The sequence below is a fragment of the Aythya marila genome (assembly GCF_965140915.1).
Source record: "Aythya marila genome assembly, chromosome: 1".
Classification (NCBI taxonomy): Eukaryota; Metazoa; Chordata; class Aves; order Anseriformes; family Anatidae; genus Aythya; species Aythya marila.
The window spans coordinates 205,148,136-205,174,437 of record NC_139042.1 but is presented as its reverse complement, the minus strand read 5'-3'; the positions used below and the strand labels follow the sequence as shown (position 1 = coordinate 205,174,437).

The 26,302-nt window shown below is 41.8% G+C and overlaps 1 protein-coding gene across 2 annotated transcripts in view; it reads left to right on the top strand.

Moving 5' to 3' along the window:
* The first annotated feature begins 3,673 nt into the window (after positions 1–3,673).
* CHCHD3 (coiled-coil-helix-coiled-coil-helix domain containing 3) overlaps positions 3,674–26,302 on the top strand; it is a 148,295-nt gene continuing 125,666 nt past the window's right edge. For both annotated transcript variants that reach the window (XM_082771639.1, XM_082771638.1), the window contains exons 1-2: positions 3,674–3,825; positions 5,643–5,718. In XM_082771639.1, coding sequence (XP_082627765.1) covers positions 3,745–3,825; positions 5,643–5,718 — 157 coding nt within the window. In that variant the 5' untranslated portion in view covers positions 3,674–3,744. The remainder of the gene's footprint in view (positions 3,826–5,642; positions 5,719–26,302) is intronic.

Below are 26,302 nucleotides of genomic sequence, written 5' to 3'. Positions count from 1 at the left end.
AATGGTATCAACAGAAGCAGGATTTGGCACACTGGGAATGCACAGAAGATCCATTATTTACTGATGAAATCTCATCTTATGGCAGAAGGCACCGTGGGTTGTTACATCCAACAGGAAAGAGTAATTTTGATTTGGAGAGCTCACAGACTTTGCTATTACGGTCATTGCTGATAGGAGTAACCTAGGTACTATCAAAATCCTTCCATGCTGAACATTTCGAAGCAATAGATTACCACCAAGGGATAACCACGTAAAGTCATACAGTACAACATGCTCACCGTGGCAGTGACCGAGCAGGATGATCCTCGGCAGAATAAAAACTCACAGCAGGTGTGCAATGAGCCTTTATATGTCACCTCCCCTATCAAGTGTTTTCGTGGCATTTTATAAGTCTTGAGACAAGAGTCTGAAATTTAATAGCGACTTGTTCCTGGGCTCATTAGGATTTATTTGTTTGTGAATGTCTGGCAGTGCTGTCCTTCACTACTCCGTGGCTTCACATTATAGCTAACACTTGAGAATCAAGTGGTACAAGAAATATCTCTACCACAAAGGAGTATGTCCAGGCAAGGACAAATCAAGACTGAACAACAGCATTGTTTTTTAATGAAGGATCAACAGTTTATAATCTGGCCATAAAAATGTCTGGGTTATGTAGAAAAGCACACGGCACCATAAGAAATTAATGTTTTTAACCTAATAAGATACTGCTTATTTTTCAGATATATGATGAAATATTTGAAGTTTACCAGTTTGAGATGGATTTTTGGCTTACACAATTCAGAAATGGGTTCAGATCAAACAAGAATCAGCAGCAGTTAATGGGTTTGTATTGATTGCTATATTTTTATTTGCCATTTTGCATTATCTTTCTTGGTAGAAACGTGTTCTCTAGTAACCACTGAAGAGAACTGATACAGAAGACCAATGTTCTGCTTCTTTGGCACTGACTTACTGAATGACCTTGGGCATGCCACTTTATCATATGTACCTCAGAAAAGTTGTACTATGACTGAAGGTTAGGATGCAGGCATCTGAGGTAACACACATATCAAAAGAAGCCTGACTTGGCTGCACAGAACTCCTGTAGATGGATTAGCACTGTTGAGTAGTAACATAAATTATTCTGTGCTGAGCTTTTTTGATGTTTTGATTATAACTGCTGCCTGCACGAATTAGTTTAAACTATTTTTTTCTATGCCACATAACAGCTAAATCTGTATACCACACTGATAGACACTACGCTTAAAATAAGCATGTTATTCATGAGAACATATAAACATTTTAAAGTTATACACAGAAAAACTTCTTTTTCTATTTACAAGTTACTTCTGAGAGTTGCAAAATAAACATGAGTTTATTAGCCAGTTGTTAACAAATGGTTTTTGGCCTACAAATGTGTTGCATGTTTTTCTAACATTATTTTGTAATACTTTTTTCATCCAGAAATGTCCTTGAAAGAGCTCTCAAATATGTTTGACAGCTCACCAGAACAGCCTCTGACATATAGATAGTTCAGGCCTGCAGCAAAATCTTTCATTTCCACCTATTATAGGGGAGCCATAAATTCTGGGGTTACCTCAGTCTGGCTTTTTCTACAGTGAGTGAACCTTATGGACACATTAAAATGACTCAAAGAAATTTTGAGATGTAATTCTACTCATCTGTTATTTAAGAATGCTCCCCGAGCCCCAATCTACGCATATGTTGCAGTGTTTGGTAATTCCAAGTCACACAAAACAATCAGGAAAACCCATAGTAGAAAATAGCTGTCGTTAAAATAATAAATAAAAATAAATAATAAATAAAAATGTAATTGTCGTTAAAATCTTAATCTTAATTCCTAATTCCTTAATTCCTTAATTCCTAGAAATTCCTTAATTTCTATCTGCTCAGCAAGACGAGAGCATTTTCTTATAATTCTCAAAACAGAGGAGAGGGCAAATGTATTAGAAGAGCTCGATTCAGATTTGGAGAAGGGCACTTCCACAACAGTTATGCAGCTAACTGAATAAATACGATTTGACCCTCTAAAAACATTCCTGGTGCAGAAAGAAAAAATTCAATATCCTCAGCTAGCTGGTGCTCACACCGTGTCAAGACAGATAGATGCACGGTCCATTTATTCCCTTAAAAGTATAGAGTTACCAGGGTGTTGAATTTATAATACTGCCCCCTCACAGAAACTGGTTTAACATCTATAAAAACAGGCACAAACATTACGTCACGTACCTCAAGAGAACAGCTCATATGTCCTTGATATATTTTCAAGCAATTTTTATTATGTAGTGAAGTGGCTATCAGCCAATGCTTCAGCAAATATCTTAAGCCCCAAGGAAGGCAGATCCTGCTCAAATGTCGTCTGACAGACACTTTACATCCAAATAAAAATTGCTTGAAAATATATCAAGGGCATGTGAGCAGTGCTGTTGATGCAACCGACATGATGTTTACATCTATTCAGAGCAATGAAATGAGTCAGTTGACATGAGCTGCAATAATCCATTGTGAGCAGCAGTCAACACATCGGGACAGATGTCTTGCAAGGGAGGGGAAGGGTTCAGGTCACTTCGGTAGAAATAGGATAGCCTTCCTCGAGCCAAGCAGAGAAAGGATTTGGAAGGGGGAAAAAAAACAAAAACAATGAGTTTTCCAAATATTGTGGTTATTATTATTTGGATATTCTTGACCAGTGTCAAGAAGTCCCAGAAGAAGACAGGGGGTTTGTTGCACGTTATATCTTGGCTAATAACAAGATGAAGTAGGTAAAATAAGTGAAGGGGACAGATGGCAGGAGAGGAAAAACAGTGTATATTAATATATTCCAGCTATGTAATGGTATTTCTTGCCTCATACCTAGGGACTCAGAGATGTCTCTGACACCACTGGGATCCAGAATGCGTTTCTTTTTCTAATTTTATCCACTAGAGAACACCTCTTTTCAGACCTCTGCAACTCTGACAATCAAGTTGAGCCATCAGACTCCCCCAACCTACAGAGCAGATTTTATCTGAACAGTTACATCCTGATGCAGTTTATTTTGTGGGCTGAAAAGAGAATGTATTATGTGTTATTGACATTATTCACCTCTTGGGAAGGAGACTACATGACCACAGGGGCAATGTGAAGGGTAATTTTATGGCGTTATAATGTGGAAAAGGGGCTGTGGTGTCAGCTCAGCCCCACATCCCCAGCACAGCCCTGAGGCACCAACCCCACAGGGGCCCGCTGAGGCGCCATTAGAGCAGCCTGGCTTTGCGAGGACAGGAACACAACCACGCTCCTCCACAGCCCCGGGAGAGGCTGTGAGGGCTCCAGAAAGCACCGAGAGGGCCCCAGCGGCATTTCTTCAAACACACAGCCCGGCCCCATAGCTAAAGGACACCTCCTCCAGCCCAGGGCTGCAGAGAACTACATTACCCAGCAGGCACTGCGCGGCAGCACCTCCCACCACCCGGCACCTCTTGGCGCTAAGCATCTTGGGAGTTGCAGTCCTCCCCCCTCGGGAAGTTTAAACCGAAAAAGTTTCCTCACTCTTTCCGGGTACCTCGCCCGCTCTTTCCCCGGTTTCCATGGCTACCCCCGCGCGACCAATGGCGCGCGGGCTTCCAAGGGCGGAGGGCGGGGCGAGGCGAGCGGCGGGCCAACGAGGGGTGGCCTTGTTGCGGGGTGGGCTGGCAGCGGGCACGGGCAGTCTCCTTGGGGCCGTCCCCTGGGCCGCGGCCTGGTGGCAGCGGGGCGAAGATGGGCGGCGGCGGCAGCACCCGGCGGGTCACCTTCGAGGCGGATGAGAACGAGAACATCACGGTGGTGAAGGGCGTGCGGGTGAGAGCGGGGCTCCCCGGGCACCGGGGTCCTCTGAGGGGACGCTGCGACCCGGCCTGGCTTGGCCCGGCCCGGCCCTTCTCTCGTCACTGCCCCTTGGCGGTCGCTCCCCTCCCCCCCCCCCGCCCCGTTAATGAGGGGTTTTGTCGCTTAGGGCTCTCAGGGGAACGGCTCTGCTTCCCCTCCGGGTAGTGAGAGGTTTGTCCTGGTTGCCTGGGTGCTCTGACTCCTCTCTGGTTTCTTGCAGGCAGGGAGTATGAGGGTGGTGGGAGGGCTGGAGGAGCTGCTTGGAGTCTTTAAGGTTGGGAAAGGTCTCCAAGGTCATTTGGTTCAATCACCCCCTTCCACCAATGTCACCCACTAAGCCATGTCCCCAAGCACCTTTCCTTGAACACCCCCAGGGATGGTGACTCCACCATCTCCCTGGGCAACCTGTCCCACTGCCTGACTGCTCTTTGGGAGCAGAAATGTCTTCTAATTTCCAACCTGAACCTCCCCTGGCACAGCTTGAGGCCATTCCCTCTCTAGTCATATCACCTGTGAACAGAGGCTGAACCCCAGCTCCCCACCCCTTCCTTTCAGGCAGTTGCAGAGAGCAATGAGGTCTCCCTTGAGCCTCCTCTTCTCCAGACCAAACACCCCTAGTTCCCTCAGCTGCACTTCATAGGACGTGCTTCTGTCTCCCGTGGTCTCTGAGTCTCACAGCTCCTCCTGTCTCCTTGTTCTCTTACACACAGCTTATTCAATGGCGTTTGGGCCTATGGCAACAGGTTGGATCTAGATGATCTTTGAGGTCCCTTCTATCCCAAGCCATTCTGTGGCAATGCACCTACAGAAGCATTCCTGTTCTGTCCCTATTTAGGGCACACCATTACCCGTAATGTACCAAAAAGCTCCTGACACCACACCACAAAACCTTGCGGCGCAGAAATTTTATCAGTGGCACAGCGCAGTTCCCAGCAGGAACGATAAGCAGCTGCCCTTTCTGTGAACAGAAACCTTACACTGGAGGAATTTTACACGTTCAGTGCACATTAGCCCACAAATGTTAGCAAATTTTTTCTAACGCAGATTTCTACCAGTGAGAGACATCATGCTGCAGGTTTAGTAAAGAATTCTCTAATGAATATTAATTGTCATGGGCAGTCAAAAGCGTATTTTTATAGGGTTGATGTTTGAAGAAACTAAAAGGGAGTTCGGAGTTGGAAAATAAGAACTTCCATGTTATTCTTTTAACTTCTATTATTTTTTTTTTTTCCATGGGCTACAGTAGATCTGATACGGGCATGACTTGAATCTCCAGTTCAAGCCCCCATAATTAGTGCCAGAGCTTTAGGGCCTGCATGTGTCAGTGTTAGGACAAGCTTACTGGGTGACTTCTGTGCTGTGACCTGTATTGGGATGAAGTTTGTCTGCAACTGCCCAGTGTGCTGTTCCTCTGGTACCCAAATAACAGAGAAGGGCAAAAAACCTGATCTGTTACAAGCAACGTGTCAAGAGGGGTTGTTTCCTTTCCCGTTCCCTTTATCCTCTATTTGGTCATAGCAGTTTCTTGTGGTACGAGAGCCAAAATGACCTTGTTCAGTCTCATTCTCTGCACTCAGAGATAAATGCTCACTCCATGAAGAAGAGGAAGGATGGTTGAAATAGTTTATTACGCATCGCTGATAACATTTTAGCTGCTGGTATATCTTATTTTGGGGCTTTGTGCTCTTTTATTTTTAAGTTTTACTTCATTTTTGTGGGGGGAGAGGGGTAACGGAGATGAAAGAAAGGTGCATTCTGACTCAGCTTGGGCTGGGGGTTGTATTTTTCAGCTCTCTGACAGTGTCATTGATCGTATGAAGGAACCTTCTTCACCCAGTGGAAGACAGCACCGATCATCCAGTGCAGGTACGCCTGTATTTTCTGTGCTTTGTCGAGGAGAAGGAAGTTGAATGTGCCTTCCAGATCCTTGTGACAAACCCATTGCCATTTCACTGAGAGGATTTTTTTAACGTTGACTTTTGCTGGTCTCTTTTTTTCATTTTCTTCTGACAATAAAACGTGCAACACAACAGCTTATTGCACTCGATTTTTGAAGTTATTATCTCTAACTTATTATCTAAAGGCCTTTCTTTTCTAAAATTAGAAAAAAACAAATACGGAAGTAATGCATTGAGTCCTGAAGTGAAAATTCTCGCGTATTTAATCAACGCTGAATTCTAGCACAGCGAGCTTCGCTTGAAATACGGTTAACCCAAAGATAAAAGAATGATGGCTTATTTCCCCATTATGGAACAGCGGAAACGAGTTGTGTGCAGTTTACACAGCTCGCTAGCTCAAAATGATGTCTCTCTTACCACTTTGTGTTTTCGTTGCTGACGTCTGTTCGAATGCATTGAGTGGGCTCCGTGCCAGGCAGGCGCTGGTCTAATTTAAAATAGTTCAGCAGAGTGAACATGACACAGCTACCGAAGGAGTGAAAATGAATGGCAGGGTTTGGAGCTCTTGATTTATGGCTGTTGACTGTGTGAAACCTGCAAGGTTCGAGGAAGGCTTCTTACCAGTGCTTCAGAAATATTCACGGTAACAATATTCCCAAAGATATTTGATATTCCAAACAAACAAAAAACCCACACCAAAATCCAGCCTCCTTATGAGAACCGTGGCTACACTGGGCCTTGTAGCAGGACCTGAAAGAGCAGAACATTTTTTCATCTGAATCATAGAAAGGTTGTTTCCTGCTGCATGGCTGAAGATGTTTATGGTGTAGGTGGCTGTGTCTGAGCTGGGTTCCTTCTGAGGTCCATGGGAAGAAAAATACATTGTGGGGGATGATTCTTGTGGCTTACCTGGGAATTGTATTTGAGGATGTGACAGATTGTGCTCCAGGAGTGCTGAGGCGAAGAGTTTAGTTGTCAGTGTCTGAGGGGGTCAGGTGAATCCACCCCAGAATGTTTCACACATATTCCAGCTCCCAAGTGCTGCTGCTGCCGAGGTTTGGCTTTCCTCTTTATGAAAGGGAAGACTGTGACACAGCCAAGACAAGGAAAATACCCGTGCTAAAATGTAGTTAAACAGGCTTGTGAACTTAGTTTGCCCCAAAAAACTGCCTAGAATTTGGTGCTTGCTTAAGTAAGGTTTAGATAGAGTAGGGCTGGCACCAACTGCCAGATTGTCCATCTTTTCTTGTTTAAATAGCATCCATCTGACGATGTACGTGCGCTTTGGTGTGCTGAAGAAATTATTCTAGGTAAAAGAAATTATTCTATCTACCTTTTTCTAGGTAAAGGATTTATATGAAACAGTACTTGTGCATGCTAGCTGCTTTTACGGTGGTGCTTGTTGCTTTTTCATCCATAAACCTGGGTTCTGGAAATAACCTTGTGAACATCAGCTGGGGTTTTCGGGTTGTAGGCACCAGAGACGAAGGCTGTGATATCTCAAATTCTTTACTAATTCACAGTTTGCGCATATGGACCTAGTGAATTGCTCAATCCTTTGCAAGCTCAGGAAAGGTTACACGTATTTTTTGCTCTTAAGAACTAGTAATTTAAGTGAAGTGCTTGTGTTTACACAGGATAATCGGCATTATACGCCCGTTGCTCAAATGATTTGTATTTAGGAAGATTAAATTATACTTAAGTATGTGCTACCACACCACACATTCCTCTGTCATTGGATGTTTTCTGATGAAGAGTTGCAAACTTGTGAATTCCTTTGATGCTGTAAGAGCAGCCAACCTGTTTGTTTTGTAGCCACATCTTAGCTTGTCAAGAGGCTGAATTTGGCTGATAAGGTGGCATTGTAGGAGTGGCACTCACATCAAAGTTAGTGCTCTGATGACTTAACGTTCAGCTTCTCTGCTGATGGCTCTGGGGGCTGGATCCCAGACCTGGAGACTCATTCTGCTGTGGTGTGCTTGGTGTTTTTTTCGTTAAGCCTCTTGCACTGAAAGCAAGAGACCTTGGTTCAGATCTGGGGCTGGTGAATTGTTTTTGTAACAGAGTGGATCTCTCTCTGCCTCTGAAGAGAGTTTTCCAAGGGTTGTGGTGTTCGGAGGCTGGTTCTGGCTTCTGGACCACCAGCTGGCCAACTTCAGAACATGACAGTTTGTCAGCCTACATTTATATCTCTGTACATTCTAGACAAATAATGCTTATCTACATTAAAAAAAAAAAGTCTAGAGGGAGAAACATTAAAGCTATTAAAAACAATCCTTTCCTTAAGCCTTTGATAGCTTTTGTTTGAGGAATAATGGATTAGATTACACGTGGAAGTGTGTATCTTGTTGCATGCTGATATACGATGTATTTATTGACTTCAGTTTGGGGTGGGAAAATGAAATTATATACACTTAGAATGAAATCTGACATCTAAATACTGCATCTTAAAACATGCTGGCTTGCTTGGATCATTTTATGACTTTTGAGTAATATTAAACGCACTAAAATATTTAACAAGTGTAAAATCTTTAAAGCATGTCTCTAATTCATAAAGCAATATTGATGAAAAGTACTTTGGTCAGATGAGAGCTGCTTCTTTTTTGAGGGTGTATTATACCTAAAGCTTCAGTTGTAGCAGACCAAGGGAATGGTTTAATTCATTTTAGTTTGGTGCATATCAGGAAGGCCAATAGTCTGTTGTGGAGGTGGGGGGAAGAACAAATGCTTAAGTTATCAAGTTTCTGCATCTCAGCCAGCTGTTCTTTTTTCCTCTGCAGAAGCAGATTACACTGGGGATACAGAGGATTTTTTTAAAACTGTGTTATTTATTATTGTTACTGTAGTATCCTCAAGAAACAAAATCAGTAGAGGACCTGTGTCACCCACACAGGTCCTGTATGAGACTTAATAGCAGCACCTCCATACTGGTGAGGGGCTTACTGAGGAGCTGGCAACAGGCTCCTGGGGTTCATTGTGTGAAGGTGAGACTGCAGACATGAAAGCAGGAGAGATTCAGGCTGGAAAAGAGGAAAAACTATGTCATGATGAGACCAATTAAGCATTGGTAGATGTAGTGCACTGCAAGTACCAGTGTCATGTGCTCTGTCCATCCCTGGATGTCTTCAAGGTGTAAGTGGATAAACCTCTGAGCAACCTGCTCTGATCTCTAGGCTGACCCTGCTTTGAGCAGAGCATTTGGCAAAATCACCTCCTGAGCCCTCTTCCGAGCCGAATGACTCTGCGGTCCTAAGGTTTGGAGGCAGGGTGTGAAAATAAGTTTTCTAATTGCAACCAAGCATTTTATTCTTTATAATGCAAGTGGGAGCTGTTGTGATCACCTGGGCAATGTGCAGCCCAGGAGAACGCAGCTGAGGACTTTTTTTTACTTGGGTCATTGCTTGTAATCTTTGTCCAGTTTTTAGGATTTCTTTTCCTTATTATTTGAAGAATTAGAGCACGTATATATTCTCATTACTCCTACTGACAGTACTAGTACGTCTGGAGAGTCAGATGCTGCATGAATAAAACTAGAACTGGAGTACCTCGTGATAAATATTGTGGGAGTCTCTGCTTTATTTCTTGTGACTTTGAATTGTTTTGGATTTGCACTTTTTATGAGTATCTGGAAGTTTAGAGGGTTTTGTTGAATTTATGCTAGTTAAGCAAGAATCCTCTGCAATAAATCCTGCTAGTTCTGTGCCCTTTAATGTATTATTTTCATCCACTTTTTAGTTGCAACAACACTTTTTCTCTATATAAATTGAAAGATGAAGTAAAGTGACATTTCTGTGGCGCTATTTTGTAAAATTCCTCTTATTTTTGGAACAGGAAGAACAAACAAAAAAACAACAACAAAGCTCTAGCAAGACATTTTGGTGCCTGGGCTGATTCCCTGCTTTTTGTCTTCCTGTGAGACACCTGTAGATCTCGGGATGTTCCTTTCAGCCAGTAACATGAGTTTGCAACCTTTCCTCCTGCAGCAGCAACCAGGAGAGCATGGTCTCCATTTAATGTTTATTTTGCCTTATTCTAAGGATAGATCTGGGTACTGTTTAGTAGAAGTTCTTAAACTTAACTGGCACTGAAAGCCTCTGTGAAATCAATCAAATAGGAATCAGAGCCAACAAACAGAGCTGGTCTGTGGGCAGCTGGTAGCCTGGAAGGCCCGGATTTGGATCTCCTAGAAACCGCTGTATTTGTAGATTTGGTTTGATTTCTGACTGATTTCTACAAAAGAAGTTATTTGAAGGGGCTTAGAGATGTTAGGGAGGGATAATTAAGACTTGTCTTTTGGTCTGAAAATCCTGGAAGCCTCTAAACTTGCCATCGTGGCAAGATTGTATTGCAAACAACATCCAGCAGTTTTATTAAGGGACATCCTGCTGCCCTTGATGAGGTAAGTAGCTGTATGGTGTGAAATATTGACATGCAGAGGGAAGGTAGCTTCATCAGAACATCTTTGCTTCTGATACCCAGGCTATAGTCTGCTCAGGGCATGTATTTTTTGACGCATGATCTAAATCTGAGCAAGCTGCCTTGGGTATTCTTACACGAAGCGCTGCAGCGCTCACTCCTGCTCTCGTGTGGCTTGCTGTATTGCCACTTAGTTGTCATGGAGTTTCTCGGAGATAACTTTATTTTCAGTGATGTATATTGATATTCTTTGGGTTAAAGGTTCACTATTGATGGAAGTATTTTATTATCAAAAGGTGAAACGTCTTGTAACTCACTCGACTGCTAAAGATGCCTAACTTTTAGTGCTGTCACTCTAACAGCAAATCTTTACTCGAGCCTGACATTCGTGTCACTGGATTGCAGGAGTATAGGGAATCTGGAATTATGCATGGGAGATGAAGTAAGTTTTGCATAAATTAAAGTTCTCACTGTCTGTGTGACATGCAAGGTGTTCTGCGAATGCTTTCGGATGACTAGGTATGTCCTTGTAAAATTGAACTAAAATTAGAAGGAAAAAGTACGAACTAATGCAGCTGGCACTTCTGGTTTCCTTTTTGCCCATGGAAATTGGACAGGAGAGCTGTGGGAGGGCTTAGCTCACTCTGAGTCCTGAAAGTACAGTATGAACCTCATCAGAAAGGTGGCATGTAATTGAGGGAGGGTTGGGTAGGTGTGGTAGAGTGTTAGAAAATAGGGGAAAAGTCCTGATGTAGTTGTTTAAAAGGCTTGGATTGTTGAATGCAGAAAAGTTACACCTAGAGCCTTACAAATGCTGGTCTTGGTAACAAACAGAATTTTTTAAGGTGGGAATGCAAAAGTCTGTCTGTGCTCAGAGTACTCGTGTCCTATACTCCCTGTGTTTGTCCAATTCAAACATGTTTTGATTCTTCACTGAAACACTTTGAGATTTCGTTGTGGCTGTGCCTTTGGGCTGCCCGCTGTAATTGTGCTGTGCCTGCTGATAAAGGTGGGGAGCAGCAGACTTCTTGAGTGCCCAAAGGTAGAGCAAGAAGGAAGGGCAGGAGCTGTTGGAACTTCTCAAGCAAATTTCAGATATTTCAAGGTATGACCTTACAGTTAACCCCATCTAATGGTCTCGTGTCTCATCCTATAAGGTGGTGTGCAGGGATTTAAGCCATCACGAAATGCCTGCAAGAAGAGTTTAGTGCTGGTTTAGCTCCCTGAATTGAACCTTTGTGTGCTCTGGGAAGTGTCTGTGGGAGGAGCAGGAGCACGTGCAGGACCAGCAGCCTCACTCTTCCTTCTTGGTGTGACATCTGGCTTTTGGAACAGCTTTGCAGACCTTGTCAGACTTGGGTTTCTTTCCTAAATAAGCAGCTTAAGAAACTTCATCACAGGTGGTTTAAGGGCAAATGCCCGTGGGAGGAAACGAGCATGAGCACGCCTCTGGGAAATACACTGTCAGTTTAGGGAAAAGCAGGACAGAGATGATTTATAGCACAGGTTGGTATATGGAAATATTACGTAGAAATTCTTAGAATGTTATTATTGAGTTGCACAGACATTATAATTGCTTTATTCAGTACAATGGTCCTTATATCTTCAGGTATTCAGTTTGATGGTGTTATCTCAGAAGTACACTTAGTCCATTGCGTAATCGTCCAAAAAATGGTTTGGATTATTTTCTTTTCAATAAAATAGGTTGCGTTGCTTTTCACTGAAACAATCCTCAGATTTTCATGGACTAGATTTGTATTTTTTTTTTCCTGAATACTGAAATAACATGCAGTTCAAGGGAGGATTCACGTTTTAAAATCAAAAAATAACCTTTACTGGTAAATTAATAACAATTTAAAAACAACCAAACAAAACCTGACTAAGCCCCTAAAAAGCCTTGTTCCTCTCTCAGTATTGAAGTGGACTGCATGAAACGTGTGCACTGAAATGTGCCCCAAGAAATGGCATTTGTGTTTGCGTTAGCCCAGAGTTTGTCGTGGTGCAAATTTGGATTAAGTTTGTGCTTGCAGTTGGAAGGATGGGCCGAAGGGAGAAGGTTTCTCTTTGCATCTCTCTTTCTCTCCCTGTTCCTTTGTTTCTTTCACTGTAATGCAACAATCATGTTTAAGTTTGTATGGAAAAAGTGGTCCATGTGTGGGAGGCATTTATGGCTGGAATTGAAGTAATTGATTCCCATCCCCCCTTTCTCCGTCTGCTCCTGCTATTGCTCTATTTGTTGTTCCTCAGATTTGTAAAGGGAGCTAAAGAAACAAATTCTGCAGCTTTCAGGGGTTCTGCAAATGGAAGAATTGAATTTTTGAGAGCTTGTGGAATTGAGTTTTTTTTTCTTCTTGTCTCCTACACGCAGGTCGGAGTGAGAAAGCAAATACATCGCATGGATATTGTCAGGTTCCAGGTGGACAGCTGATTGATGTAATTAGGGGATCTCATTTTAAAACCGATAGAGAACTTTTGATATTCCACGTGAAATTTAAGGAAAGAGCAGTCTGTCAAATCCTGTCCTACTTGGAAGCATAATTAACTAGGTCTTAGGCTGAGTTAGATCCATTTGATGATAGCCAGCTTCTTTTATAGTTTTTCCTCTTAGAAGTGGTTTTGTGTGTGTGCATCTCTTAGTGGATAGGCAGAATTCGCTTTCAATGGCACTCATTGAGAAGTGTCATTTTTGTTTCCATATATTCTTTGAAACAGGTAATTCTTATGTACCGCATACTGTGGGCTTTTTTTGGTCTCAAGTGGGTTTGTCAAAATTAAATTTCATGCTATTCCGCTTTAGGCTGCGTGTGCTCTATTAGGGTTTACTAAGTGCAGATGTTTGCTCTAAAAATCTTTGAGTAGTTGCGCGGTGCACACATAAAGCAATTTTTGTTGTAGCTGGTATAACAAGCATAGCCAAAGAATTTGCTTAGGAACAGCTTCGAAGTTAGAACTGGCTGCTTTTTGATGTGGAAGCCTGAGATTTGTGCATGCTAAAACGCAATCTTCTAGTAGGTAGGGGAAAATCAGGCTTAAAGACAACTATTAATTGTGGCGTGGGATTCTGGTATTAATTTCTAGTACTGCAACAAGGTGAATTAAGAAAGCCAGTGAAATTGTTCCTAAAAACATAGGGAAAAAAAATAACCTGGGAAAAAGATTGTAGGCATTTCATGGAGCTCTTTGCCAAATGCAAGTAGTAATGAATTTGAAGGACTAAATGCTTTTGCCCTCATGCATGGAGTTGTTGCCATTGCCTTTTACTAGCACTGAATGGTTTTGTAGTTAAATCCTGGCAAAGTTTTAGACCTCTGAGCTTAGACGGTTGGAGCTCACCCTTAGGCTAAGCTTCTGGAAAATGCAGCCAGAATCCATCATATGGTTACGAGGCAGGTTTGGGAAGAGACAGAAATCGCAGTTCATGTACGCTGAAGTTCTTGGTTCCTACTGAGAGTTAAACGTGCTGGAGATTGCCGGCAGTGGATGTGCTCTGAACAATTGGATCTTTCCTGTGAAATTTCAGTCTTTGACTTCTCTAGTCCGTGCTGTGTCTAGGCACCGGAACAAAACCCAGCTCTTTCTCCTTTGTCCTTCGGAGACCTTCCTGGGATTATAGGTCGAAAAGTCCAGATAGCTGGCTGAGATAAAGGGGTATGTAATTTAAAGGACGGTTAGAATGAAAGTCATTTGAAGCAGCTTGAATAGTTCTGCTGTCTTAAAGAATACAATCAAACATATCGATGGTTTTAATGAAGGAAAGCTGATAAGTAAATGGGAATTGTTTGCCTGGGCCAGTGTTTGGATTGATAGCACTGTGCAAGGAAATTGTCATCCTGCCATAGAACATCCTCTCCAGTTTGAGAGTAAAATGTGTTCTTATCCAAGTTCTCTCTCTGCTGACTACAAAAATCACTAAAATGTCACTAAAATGAAGTGAGTGGGGACTGCTATGAGGGAAGAACATCTCCAAATAGTTCTAAACCAAGCCTCCAATGAACTGGTAAGAGACCATTTCCAATCACACACAGTGGGAGGAGGTTCTATGTACACTTTTTTTTTTTCTTCTTAGCATTATTTAAAAACACCACTTGTTAGGTGTAGCGTTCCTCAGAGGTCTTGTTATCCTGCTGAGGCAATAAAACTCTGTGGGTTTAATAAATAATGCTACTTTGCTTTCCATCATGCTTTATGTACAGGTTAGGGAATCTTCAGTGTGGTATTAAAGAATGCTTTGGAGGCATGGTTTATCACATTAAGATGAAAAGAAAAGCCTTGTTTTATTCCTTCATCTTCAGGCTGCAACCAAGTGTTACTAAACCTCTTCATCACTTGTCAGATCAGACAGGTTAAGTATATTGTAAAGTGCTGCTTCCTGAAAGGTTTCTACTGCTTGTTTTTTTAGTTAAACAGGAGGTAACCACTCAGTCTCTTTTCTTTATGTTCCCTCCTACCTCGGGGAACCATTATGCAGCTTCAGCTCTTGTTACAATTTTATTTTTCCCCATGACTTTTGCACATTTTTATGTGCACCAAATTCCTCCATTTTAAATGATCTCATGTGCAGATCTACTAGTGAAGTTTTGAGGAACACCAGCCTGGAAATGGCAGTTTTCAGGTATTACTACCTGTTGGTTGAAGTCTAAATTCAAAAACCAGAGACGGGACATTCTTCTCTTCGCCCTTGAGGTTTGTTGTGTATCTGTTGCAACAGATCTGCATCTGTGTATTTGTTGTAACACCTGACAGTGCTTCTTGAAGCCAATTTTATTGGCTTCTCAATTTTAGCTTCATAACGTTTGATTTCCCCTACTGTTAATCATCTGAAAAATAAGCATCTAGCCTAAGCTAGTCATTTAGACTAGGGGTGAGATTCTGTGGTTCATCCAAGATGATTTTTTTTTTTCCTTTTTTTTTTTTTTTCTTTTCTCTGGTGAGAAGGGAACAGCTTAAATGAAAGGAAAGGACTCATTTATCCCTGTTGTTACCAAGTGGCATTGCTCAACAGGCAGAGATGGGGCTGGATATTCTGAAATTTAAGCAGAAAAAGTAATAGCTGCAGCAATCAGAATTATAGAGGCAGTGATTATTGTGTAAGAGTGGCTTTAATACTAACCAGAAACCTAAGGAAAATGATTTTTGAAGAAGCAGCACTGGATGTTGCCATCATGTCTCATGGTCAGTTAAGTTTTGACTGAGGACCAACCTGGTTTTATGCCAGGCTGTTGAAGAGGGGACTGAACACCAGCTCCTTTTAATCTGCACTGGCATTTGCAGAGGAGGAAAGAAAGCGATTTACTCAAGGAAGAAGTGAGCCTCATGTTCCTGGATTAACGGGAAGCATCTGCTGACCAGCTACTCTTTGTCCTTAGGTTTTTCATTTCTGACCTTTTGCCTGGCAGAACAGCCTTTTATTTATTTTTCCTCTCCTCTAACTTTTATTAAATTCCTGCCCTGTCTTTCCGGGATCTGAAAAGCTCCTAGCCGGTGAGTTTGCTCTTTCATACTGGGCTAACCAGTGCTTGGTGACCAACAAAGGCAGCTTGATCTAGAATGGGACCCCATCTGCTTTTTTTTTTTTTTTTTTTTTTTGGCACTGCTGCTGTTTGCTGCGCCCTTCTGTAGGGTCTTGGTTTTCCTTCCAGCTAACAACTTCCTCCATTAAAAAGCTATCAGCGGTGGAGGTGGTACATCAATTTAGAGACCAGTCATTTAGAAAAGTTTGTCTTGTTGCTGTATCTCATTAACACTGACATTTCTCATAATGAGTAGATTATGACTGCAAGTATTTTAAACATTTCAGCATTTTTTCCTTTTGTGATCGGTTCTGAGTAATGAAAATAGTTATAAATGTCATGGCTTTGTCTTTAAATTTCATTTCTTATTACGAGCAGTGATGTGGCGCAAAATAGTGGGTTGAGGATACCTCAGCTCCCACATTTCAGAATTAATAATACCATAGCTGTCTGATGGTTAAATATAAAGCCAGTTTGGCTGAAGCTGGAGGAAGACACACTACAGTGCTTTGTAGGGAACTAAACAGAAACAAATCCTTGCTCCTGTGCACAACCTGAGCGCCCTCCTTGCTTCTGTAGTGCATAGACTTGACATGATAGCTATTACTAATCTGACTTCTCATGCCCTCTCATTGATGTTACATGAAATAAGTGTTCTGTCACTTTTTGTTATTAAAGCTTGTGTTTCAGACTATTTTTCAGACTAAACATGCTGCTGTGTGGGATGTAGGAAACAGGAAACATTACCCTTGAGACCTAAGAAGGTACTTAGATGCTTGGTACTTCTACGCTTCCTTTTGTGAGTCAGTGATTCTGATCTGTTGGACCTGGTTACAAACGCTGATTAAAGGTCCTTGTGCTTCAGATTTGGATTTAGATTCTTTCTAAATCCTAGTGATCATCGTCAGATTCTAGTTTCATCTTAGACAGAGTGCTGTTTCTGAGCTGAATAAACAAATTCTGGAATTACTGTTTTCTTTACGCTGATACAAAACATCCTTCTATCAGCCTGTTGCAACTTGAATGAATCAACTGGAGATTAAGTTTGAGAGTGCCACAACAGCTGTTAAAGATCCACTTATTTATCACTGCAGGCTTCTCTTTGTACCTAATTTTAAGTGAAGTGATTGCTTTCAGACTTTGTGCACAGTTTCGGCGCTCATGTCATTGATAAATAAAATCATGACTCGATGTGGAGATGGTTCCACTTTTTTTTTTTTCCTGAGTAGTCAGCTTCTGGAAAATTTTCCTGCTCTTTCAAGTTTAGTGATAAATGCTAGATTGCTTTAATTGCACAGAGCAGAAGTTTGGCATCTTGATTTATTTTTGCACGCAGCTCCGACCACTGAGAAATTAGGTTAACTGGATCAGCAGATGTATTGATGAATGTTATCTCTGGGCGAAATGCTTTTCCTTTTTTTTTTTTCCCTCTCCTTTCATTAACCTTTACAGGTGAAGACCTACTTTTTCTGCAGTGTGATGGCCATAAGGCCTCTTATATAACTTGTTTTTATCCTCCCTCTTTCTCACAATAACTTTCAAGGTTGTGAACCAGTTTTATCCAAACTTGACAGAGAGGTAAACTTCTTGAGGGTGATTAACTTCTGTGCGTGTTTTCTGAGCATTTACAAATGGGTGACAAGTGGTACTGTCAGAGTGTTTCCTGATAAGATGTCCTGATCAGCATTACATATCATAGATTGTCTTCCTACTGCTGAACAGATTTGCAAAATAAAGATAACTACTGCGGTTTCCCATAAGCAGCACCTTGTGACTTCCTTTATTTGACCATCAAGCCTTTTGTTGTGCTCCTAGAAATTTCCTCAAGAGGACACGTTCAGGACAGATGCTTCTTAATGAGTGATGTTGATCTGTGGTACAGCTGCTGCAATGAAGATCTCTCTTATCAGCAAACAGCCCTACCTCACAAATAGCCTTTTTCTTTCACTAGTTTAATTATAGATTTCCCTCTGAATCCCTTATCCCTTTTCTTCCACCTTATCAGTGCTTTGAAATTTCTTTTTCCTTTATTCATCTTTTTTTCTACTTTTTTTTTTCTTTTGGAGGTCTTTAAAAACGTGTAGGTGTATAGCTTGGTGACATGGTGTACTTGGCAGTGCTAGGTTAAAGGCTACCAGGTGATCTTAGAGGTCTTTTCCAACCCGATTCTATGATTCTGTGATCTTTCATCCTGCATCTCGCTGGCCTTCTTCTCTTGCCCCTTCCCTTCAAAAGGAGTAGTCTCCTTGGCTGGGGAGGGAAGGGGAACTCTGCCGGGTTCATGGATGTGGAACCCTGTCTGGAAAAATTCAGAGCATCACTGGTGAGAAGGGAAAGATGTTTTGGTGTTAGGGGTGAGCTTGGAGATGAGGCTTAGAGATGACGTGAGATGGAGGCTTGCTGATTCATAATGAAAGGCAGAGCCAGGGAAATCCTGGAGAGTTGCAAGGCTGCAGAAAAGCCTGGGCATCAGTCAGCTGGGGGGGTTGAGAGAGTGTGGGTAAAGATGAAGGGGAGAGATCCTCCTTTTTGGAAGGCCACAGGGTCTGGTGCTGCTCTTGGTGTGCTCTCTGATGCTCTGCTGTCACACGCATTTGAGATTCAGAAGCTGAAGGAACAAACTGGGTGCAGGAAGATGCCAGTCTTCAAAACCAGCCATGGGGTGGGACAAACAAAAAGTTGCTTGTTCTGCTCTGTACCAAAATTCAACTTGTTAAATATGACGACTAGTGGTAGCTTTAGGTAACAGTAGCTGCAAGTTAGTGATGGGTCATGGTATCAGTACAGGGGGGTCACTTGGAACCAGTTTTATGGCACTGCTTACTGTGTGACCCCTCAGGAGTCTGGGGGAATCTGTGAATTATGACCTAATACAGGACAGGAGGCTAAAGTCTCCTATAATGCTGCATCTGGTGAGTGAATACAGGCATGCTGATGGGCAGTCAGCGTGTGTGGAGCTTTGGATGAGCCACAGAATTCACCTTCATGGTTCAAATGGTATGGTGACATTAAAGAAGGTAGGGTTATTGTATATGTAAGAGGAATAGAACCTAAATCCATAAGAAGCCATGGCATCATTAATTTAGTTACTCGTGGAACGGAAAATGCTGTTGGTTTTAAATTTTGCAAACCAGAGAGAATTTCCTTTGGCATTTGGAGCTGTGAATGTGCAGCCAGATTTAGAAATCGTGTAAGCAATAGTGAAGGGGTTGGAGGTCAGAAGGCTGATGAAGCAGCATCATCATGGAGTTGTATCCTCCAGCAAATATTGGTTGGTGGTTATCTCTCCTTTGTTTGCCTTGTCCTCTTTCTCCTCATCAATTGTTCAGATTGGTTTGGTTTGGAATCTCTTTGTGGCTGCTACAAGAAGACAGACTATGACAGGGCGTGTTAAGGTCATTGAAAGTTACCAATACAGGAGTACGAATAGGACACAAAAATACAGGGAATGTGTCAAGTTTAGGTTGGAAAGCTAAATGAATATAAATTTATATCTTGCAGACATTTATTTGGAGAAGAAAAATTTGGTTTCTTATTGATATAAATAGTCACTTGCCCTGTGTATATGGGATGCACAACAACAGAAAATAACATCAGGCTTTCTTTATCCTGTTATGTATCCATGCTAACTCATCTTGTTCACTCACTAAAAGTCATCACTTAACCTTGTTTCGGCAGCGGTGCCCATTCCCAGCTCTTTGACCCACACAGATATAAAAACAGGGGCTCCCCTGCCCCCCAAACAGCCGGCACGTGGACATTTGACAATAAAATCCCATACCTGGAGCTAATGGGAACCGATGGCGAGGAATGTGAAATATTCTCGACATCGGGCTTTTTGTCTGAGTGATGAGTGGCTTTGTGAAGCTTGTTGAAAGCAAGAGCAATCCAGAGCTGGAATTGGGGAAAATGGACTCTGCAGTGCCACGGATAGCGTGCAATCACAGCTGGAGAGCCTTCCTAAAGGAGCTGGCAGCACATGGACTGAGCATCACAATTTGCTGTTTGTGTAGCCTTGTCGATACAGAGAGTCCTATTTGGGAGAGCTGCCCTGTGCAATATTCTAACTAATCCTTTGCAATTAGTTTGCTAAAGGTAAAACTAAAGAATTGTTTTAGTTTAGAAACCTTTTAACGGTTACACATAGGAACACTTGATAGTGTGCTGTCCCAGGTAGAGGTAGAAGGCATGACGTGAAATAATTTTTTGATAGCAGGTGTTTTATTTCCCCAGCCTGCCCAAGTGAGAATTCAGCTGAGGCCAACTCTCACAGCTTCTTTATCATGGACTTGATTGCATCTTATTACTTCTATGAAGCGAGATTTTTTTATATATAAGTTCCTTTGACGTTATCCGGATTCTGTACCGCTTAAACAATCATCTTCTTGTTTATTCTTTGTATGATAACAGAACTTGTGGGTTCTGTTGTGCAAGTTTTTTTAATATTAGAGTTATATTCAGACAGCATTGAATTTTACTGAAGAGGATCAGAATATCTTCAAGACAGGGAATTTCTTATGTCAAGAGGACATTTTTTTTTTGCAAATTATTCAAGGTTTGTATAGGAAAACTGTAAGCACAAACATCTGCTGACAGATTTTTTTGGGGTTCACTCTGCAGCATTGAAACACTTGTAGGACATACATATGTGTACATATATATAGTACATACACATATATATTCCTATATATATTTGAATAATCATAAAGTCTGATGGAAGAACTGCAGCACCGCAGTTTTAACCATGCTATGAGCACACCTGTCTGTTCTGCCACCACGATCATTGCCACTCAGTCTGAGCTGAGTTTGGGGAGAATTCAAGGAGTTTTCTGTGTGATGTGAAACCCCGGGTGGAGAACCAGACACACATCTCGTGATGGTAGAGCAGCAACGAGCAGAAGGGTGCTGTGTGTGCAGGCTGCGTGCTGCCACGCGATAGCCCGCTTTCCTGTGCTCAATTTCTCCTTTGTGTGTCAGTTCAAAGATCTAATTTTTGCCTCGGGATTTTGTGATTTTAAATTTCTGGCTTTCTGTGGTTTGGATACATCCGTTTTTTATTTGATTTTTCATTTGGTTTATTAGAAAGCAACCCTGAACCTGTTAGAAGTAATGGAAGTTCTCTTTTTTTTTTCCCCATTACAGAATGAATCTCAGGAACGAGTTATTGTTAAATAAAGCTGTGAAGCACAGGCAGGTAGAGCCCAATTCAAAGAAATGTGAGGCAAAGCCTGGTAATCCCCCTCCCTCTTGTTTTTCCAGACCCCCTTTATAAGTTCATATTAATTAAGTGTTGAAATTCACAGCTAAAGCTACAGCAGTAGTGGGATACTGAGGAGAAGATGTTCCAAATATAATATAACTATCTTTGCTTTCTTATTTCTAGCTTGTGTATCAGCTTATTGCTAATTTAAATTAGTATAAATTGATTGATACCCACATTTACATTGTAAAATAGATATGGTAATATATGCAAGAGTGCCTTTGGAAAGTAAAATAGTAAATAATTTCAAATTATGCACACTTAATTGCATTGTTTTTGTATTTAATTATCTGACAAGCTTGCTTAAGTATCGCTGCACATTACCAATATTTATCGGTTAACACCAAATCCTGTCCTTGGAGGTGTGCTGTGTGTTCATACCGAATCCGTGACTGCTGGAAGCGGCTCTAATTCTGACTGAAGTGAAGTCGCTGCTCTCCGTGCTCGTAGTTAAAGTTGTGTGAGGCTGAGAATTTATGCTAAAGGATGCTATTGGGGGGAAAAAAAAATTCATAAATAAAAGAAAAATCGGGTTAAGTGGTGACCGTGCACTGCTCTATGGCTGATACTATGCATTTCCTAAAGGTTTTATTAAGGTTGCCCACCAAAGTGACAGCTCCAGCACCCTTCCCACCTCGGTTTTTATTCCTGGCAGTTCACCTGGGCACACCCCAGTGGCTTCCTGAGGGCCTCACAGGGGTTGCTTTGTTGGGGAGAGAACAGACACTCTGTTCTTTAAGGCAAATAATTCATTTCTGCAGGTTTTCTAGCCCTGGTGGAACGAAGGGATAGTCGTGTGTCGTCTTCCCCCTGTGTAAGGCTAATTTGTACAATTATGGGGTTAAAGACTGGGTACAGCAGTGTTGGAAAACCATTAATTCTTTAAGAAAGCATCGTATGATGGGAATACTAATGTGCTAACTGTTCACAGCGCTTCTTTATTTCCTCTTGTGTGCTGCCACCGGCAAATCCAGGCTCTTGCAAAAATAATAATAATTAAACATGCTTCTTTTTCTTCAAACACTGCCATTGTTGTACCACCAAATGTAAGCACAGTGAATAGATTTGCTGCTGCTTCTTTAATCAGCCTGAAAATCCTACAGGCTGGTTTTAAAACTAGCAGTCTTTCTGTTTTCTTTAGTGTACAATGAATATTTGTATGGCTCTCTTAACAACTTGCATTTTTAGGAGTCGGAGATAAGAGTTCCTTGACAGCATCACTGATGCCCAGACGAAGTGGGAGTGGATAATTCTGCCAGAATTTCACACTTATATGAGATGAACAGCTCTTATGGGCTGATGCTTCTGGGCACGTGGAGGTGGAGCTGCCTTGCCCTGGTTCACCAGGGCTCTGCAACCTCGGTCAAAGCCCCTGAGACGTTGAGAGCGCTGGTAAAAGAAGCAATATCTTCTTATTGTTTAATTGCACAAGAAATCTATCATACACTCTTCTTTTTTTTTTTTGTCTGGTCCAGCAGAAATTCTTGTGTGATCCTCGAGTGCCTGCTTATGGCTCTTCTTTCGAAGCGGAGTCACAGATCAAATATTTTGTCTCTGCTGTTCAACTTAAATCCCTGCTGTTGATATTGAAGGTTTTCGTATGGAATGTAGACGTGGCACAAACTGGAGTGTTTATTAAGTAGAAAGTTTTTCAAATTACAATAATTTGATCGCGTGTGCATAATGTAATGCTTGCACGTTATGAATTTGATGGGAGTGTGAGTGGAAAAATGTTTTTTTAATTGTGAAAGACTCATAACATATTTATAACCCCACATCTTGATGCTGTGAGCCTACCAGGTTGCTACTCCCAGCTTCCTGATTCAATACTTCTCGCTGTTAGCGTGCAGTTAGGGATTTTCCCTGTGACATCTTCATTACCTTTAATGTCAGTAGAGCTGCGGTTGCCCTGCCAGCTCCCGAGGCAGACAATGGGGCTGGAGGGAGCCCCAAGGTGCGTGGCCCCAAGGGTTGGTGTTCCTACCGAGGGAATTGCCTCATTGGGTCAGATCGATAGCTTGCAGGGCCTGATGCTGTCTTGTCAATACCAAGTGCTAGAGGTAAATGCAGGAAACTCTGTAGTAATTGGGGAATAGTTTTTCTAGGGAAAAAAGTCTTCCTGTCTGTGGCAGTGGTTGGTACATGCATGTCCTCCCACTCCACTTGGTGTATTTTATAGCCTGTGGTGCTCTTTAGTCTTTTTTCTCCCCTTGATTTTACTTGCTTTTGGCTTCAAGAATCATCGAACGATTGAAGAAAGTGGTGCCCGTGGTGCATTTCAAATAATCCAAATAAAATCTTCTAAACGCTGCCCTGTCAGCTGTGCTGTATGGATGTATTTTTTGTAAAAGCAAATTTCTCTCTCTGTTAGGAGGCCACTCAAATGACCTGGAGGACATCTGTATGATCCTGTTCTGGGCTTTGAGAACGTCTGAAGGATGTCCCATTCACTGGCTAACCTTTTGTTTTTAGCAGAGCTGAATGAAACAGAACAGCAGATCTGGTTGTCTTCCTCTTTATGTAAATTCATGCTCTGAATATTGTTTAGCTAAGTATTGTCTAAAACAGGCTTGATTGTATCAAACCTAAGTGTCTCTTCGTTAATAACTTAATGCACCTGCCCTTTCAGGGATTGGTTAAGGTGCCTCTTAGTAAATGCTGTTTCCATTAATGATATTTTGCAATCCCAGGACTAATGGGTGAGAGTGAGAACAAGTTACGGATTTACATCTTCTGACGAGTGTGGACAGCAAGGGCAAAGGAAATTGGAGAGAATATGACCAAAGTAGCTGAACTGCATATATCCTTACATGCCAACCTGCAGTAGACTTAGGAGATATAGTTGCTATTTTCTTCTCAAGAATTGTGATTGTCGCAGAGGTCTTGGCTTTGCATCCATCCTGCTGGTGTTTGGCTTATGTGTGTTCCACGATGGAGCATGGGGTGTGTCTCTGAAGCCTCCACAGATGTTGGTGACTGCTGAAGCTCTCCTGTACCCTTAACTCCTCAGTCCTCATTGCTTTTGGACCCTGGAAAACACATCAGCTGTATGCTTTCTTTTTCATCTGATTATGAAGAATCAATACTGAGGGTTAAGTAAATGGCTTTGCATGCTCTTTTAATTGTTTTTTTTTTTTCTTTTTTCTTTTTTTTTTTTTTTTTAAGCAATTGCATTAGTATTTATGGTGTGGATTACAGAAAACAGTTTCTATATATGAATGGTTTCCCAAACCATTTAGATAGGTTTTGTGGACTTAAAAATAAATAAATAAATAAATGTCTGAGTGTCTTCCTTGCCTGGAAAGGCATTGAAATACATTAGTGCAGAGGATGCTGTCACACTTGTGTAGCTGCTGGTCTGATCTGTGCTCTTTTCAAACTAAACCCCTGTTCCAGCACAAGGTGCCCTCACACCCTTTCCCTCATGTTTTCTCCATACCCATCTGAAGGCACAAAGTCAACCAGAATGATCTGATAGAACACGTGAGAAACTGTGCCACAGCTTTTATTTTGGGAGTTGCCTCTACTTTCCTTTGGGCTTGCCTGGAGATTTTGGCCATTAGATAGGTATTGGATGTAATTTGTGGCTTCTTCAGATTTCTTAAAGCTTTGTTTAAATTGTTAGAAGAAGCTGAATGTATCGAGAAGAGGGGTGTTAACCAGATATGTATCTGAGTATGTCCCTGGAGTAAATGGAAATGGTTTAAATAAAAACTGGTTAACTTACCTGTACCTGTGTTCTGTACCTGTGTTAAAGTTACATTTTTACAAGAAGGGGAGAAAATGCCTTGTGCATTTGTGCTGTAACATTAGACCTAAATTTCCATATCTTGTATCTTTCAAACGTTTCCAGAAGAGTAGGTGGATGCGGAGGAAAGGTCATGTTCCTCCTCCTGCTGGCCATCCAAATGGCAAAGTATCCTTGTCCTCTGACACTCAGGGCTTGGTCTGTCAAGCTCCAGCCAAGAGCTTTGTGTATTTCTTTTCAAACAGGTATTCTGTGTCTGTGGTGGCATTAAAGGAACAGTTTGGCCAGTCCTTTAAGCGGCATGTGAGCTGCTGCTAGATCCGGAGCTAGATGTGAGCAGGGTAATGAGCCCTTTGGCAATGCAGCTGGTGGCCCTCGATTTCCATTCTCCTGCGGAGAATGCTGCTTATCAGACACCTATCAGCCTTCAGATGCTAAGAGGACGGAGTTATTTCTGGCTACAGAGCTGTGGCTTTTGGAGTGTAGCTCCCATTACTGACCGTCTATCTAAATTGTCTTGTGATGTGAGCTGTGCATTAGCACATTCAGGCTTGGGGAAAGGTACAGCTGCATTTTATGCTCTTCCAGGAGCCAAAGCAAGCACTGGGGTGCAAGTGTGGCCTTCTTCGGTGCAGTTGTCTGAATATCTTTCAAGTTTCTCAGCTCAGGGATGCACTTAAAATGAGCTTGACACTGATTTACAGGATCCCGAAGAACTTCTAAAATCCTTAGAGGGGTTGTGGAAATGGCTAAGTAATGTTTGGCAGCTGCCGTGTGCTTATTGTTTCCCTATCACGCTTAATTTTGCAGTCATCCACCCACCAGGTTCTGATATTCTCTAGTAGTTTAATCGTCAGCTGTTTTTAATGCCCTATTGTCTGAGCAGAGTTTGTCATCACAGGGAAATATTGGTTTTATCTAGAATGTTTTTTTTTTCCCGATCCTCTTTCTAATAAATTAACTTTCCTCATTTTAAATGCTTCTTCCCCCTTATAGAACTGCAATTTTTTACTGAAACATCATAAACTTCCCATCTGGGAGCTACCTAATTATATCTTACAATAATTCCATTGAATGATCTATAGCTCCACTTTTATTCCCTATTAGTATCCGCCTGATCGATGGCTAACCTAATTGATTGTTAAGGTCAAATGTCTTTATTGGCTGATGCCCGAATCTCTTCTTATTATGACTTAAAAGACCATTCTCTGGTCTGTTAAACTTCTTGTGTTTGTTTTTGCACAGCAGAACGATAAAACTCAAGGAATAGCTGCTGGTGAACAATATCCTTACGCAACATTTCGTCTATTCTCAGGTGCAGTATTAAAAGGAGGTGAAATATTGAGGTATCTGGGCTGAACAGAACTGCAGTAAGAAACACTTGATCATGGCTTTTCAGATTGTTCTGTGAATAAGGTAGCTGTGACGTGAAATAAATTCCTCGCTTTTATGACAGCTTAATCATTTCTAAGTGTACAAATGCAGAACTTTAACTGCTTTCATTTTGGCTTCTGATGCTTACTGAGGTGTGGGGGAGATTAATGTGTGCTGCCGCACAAAGCCAGGATCCTTGTGATTGCCTGGTATTTTGCTGAACTTTTTGTCTCCTTTGACAAGG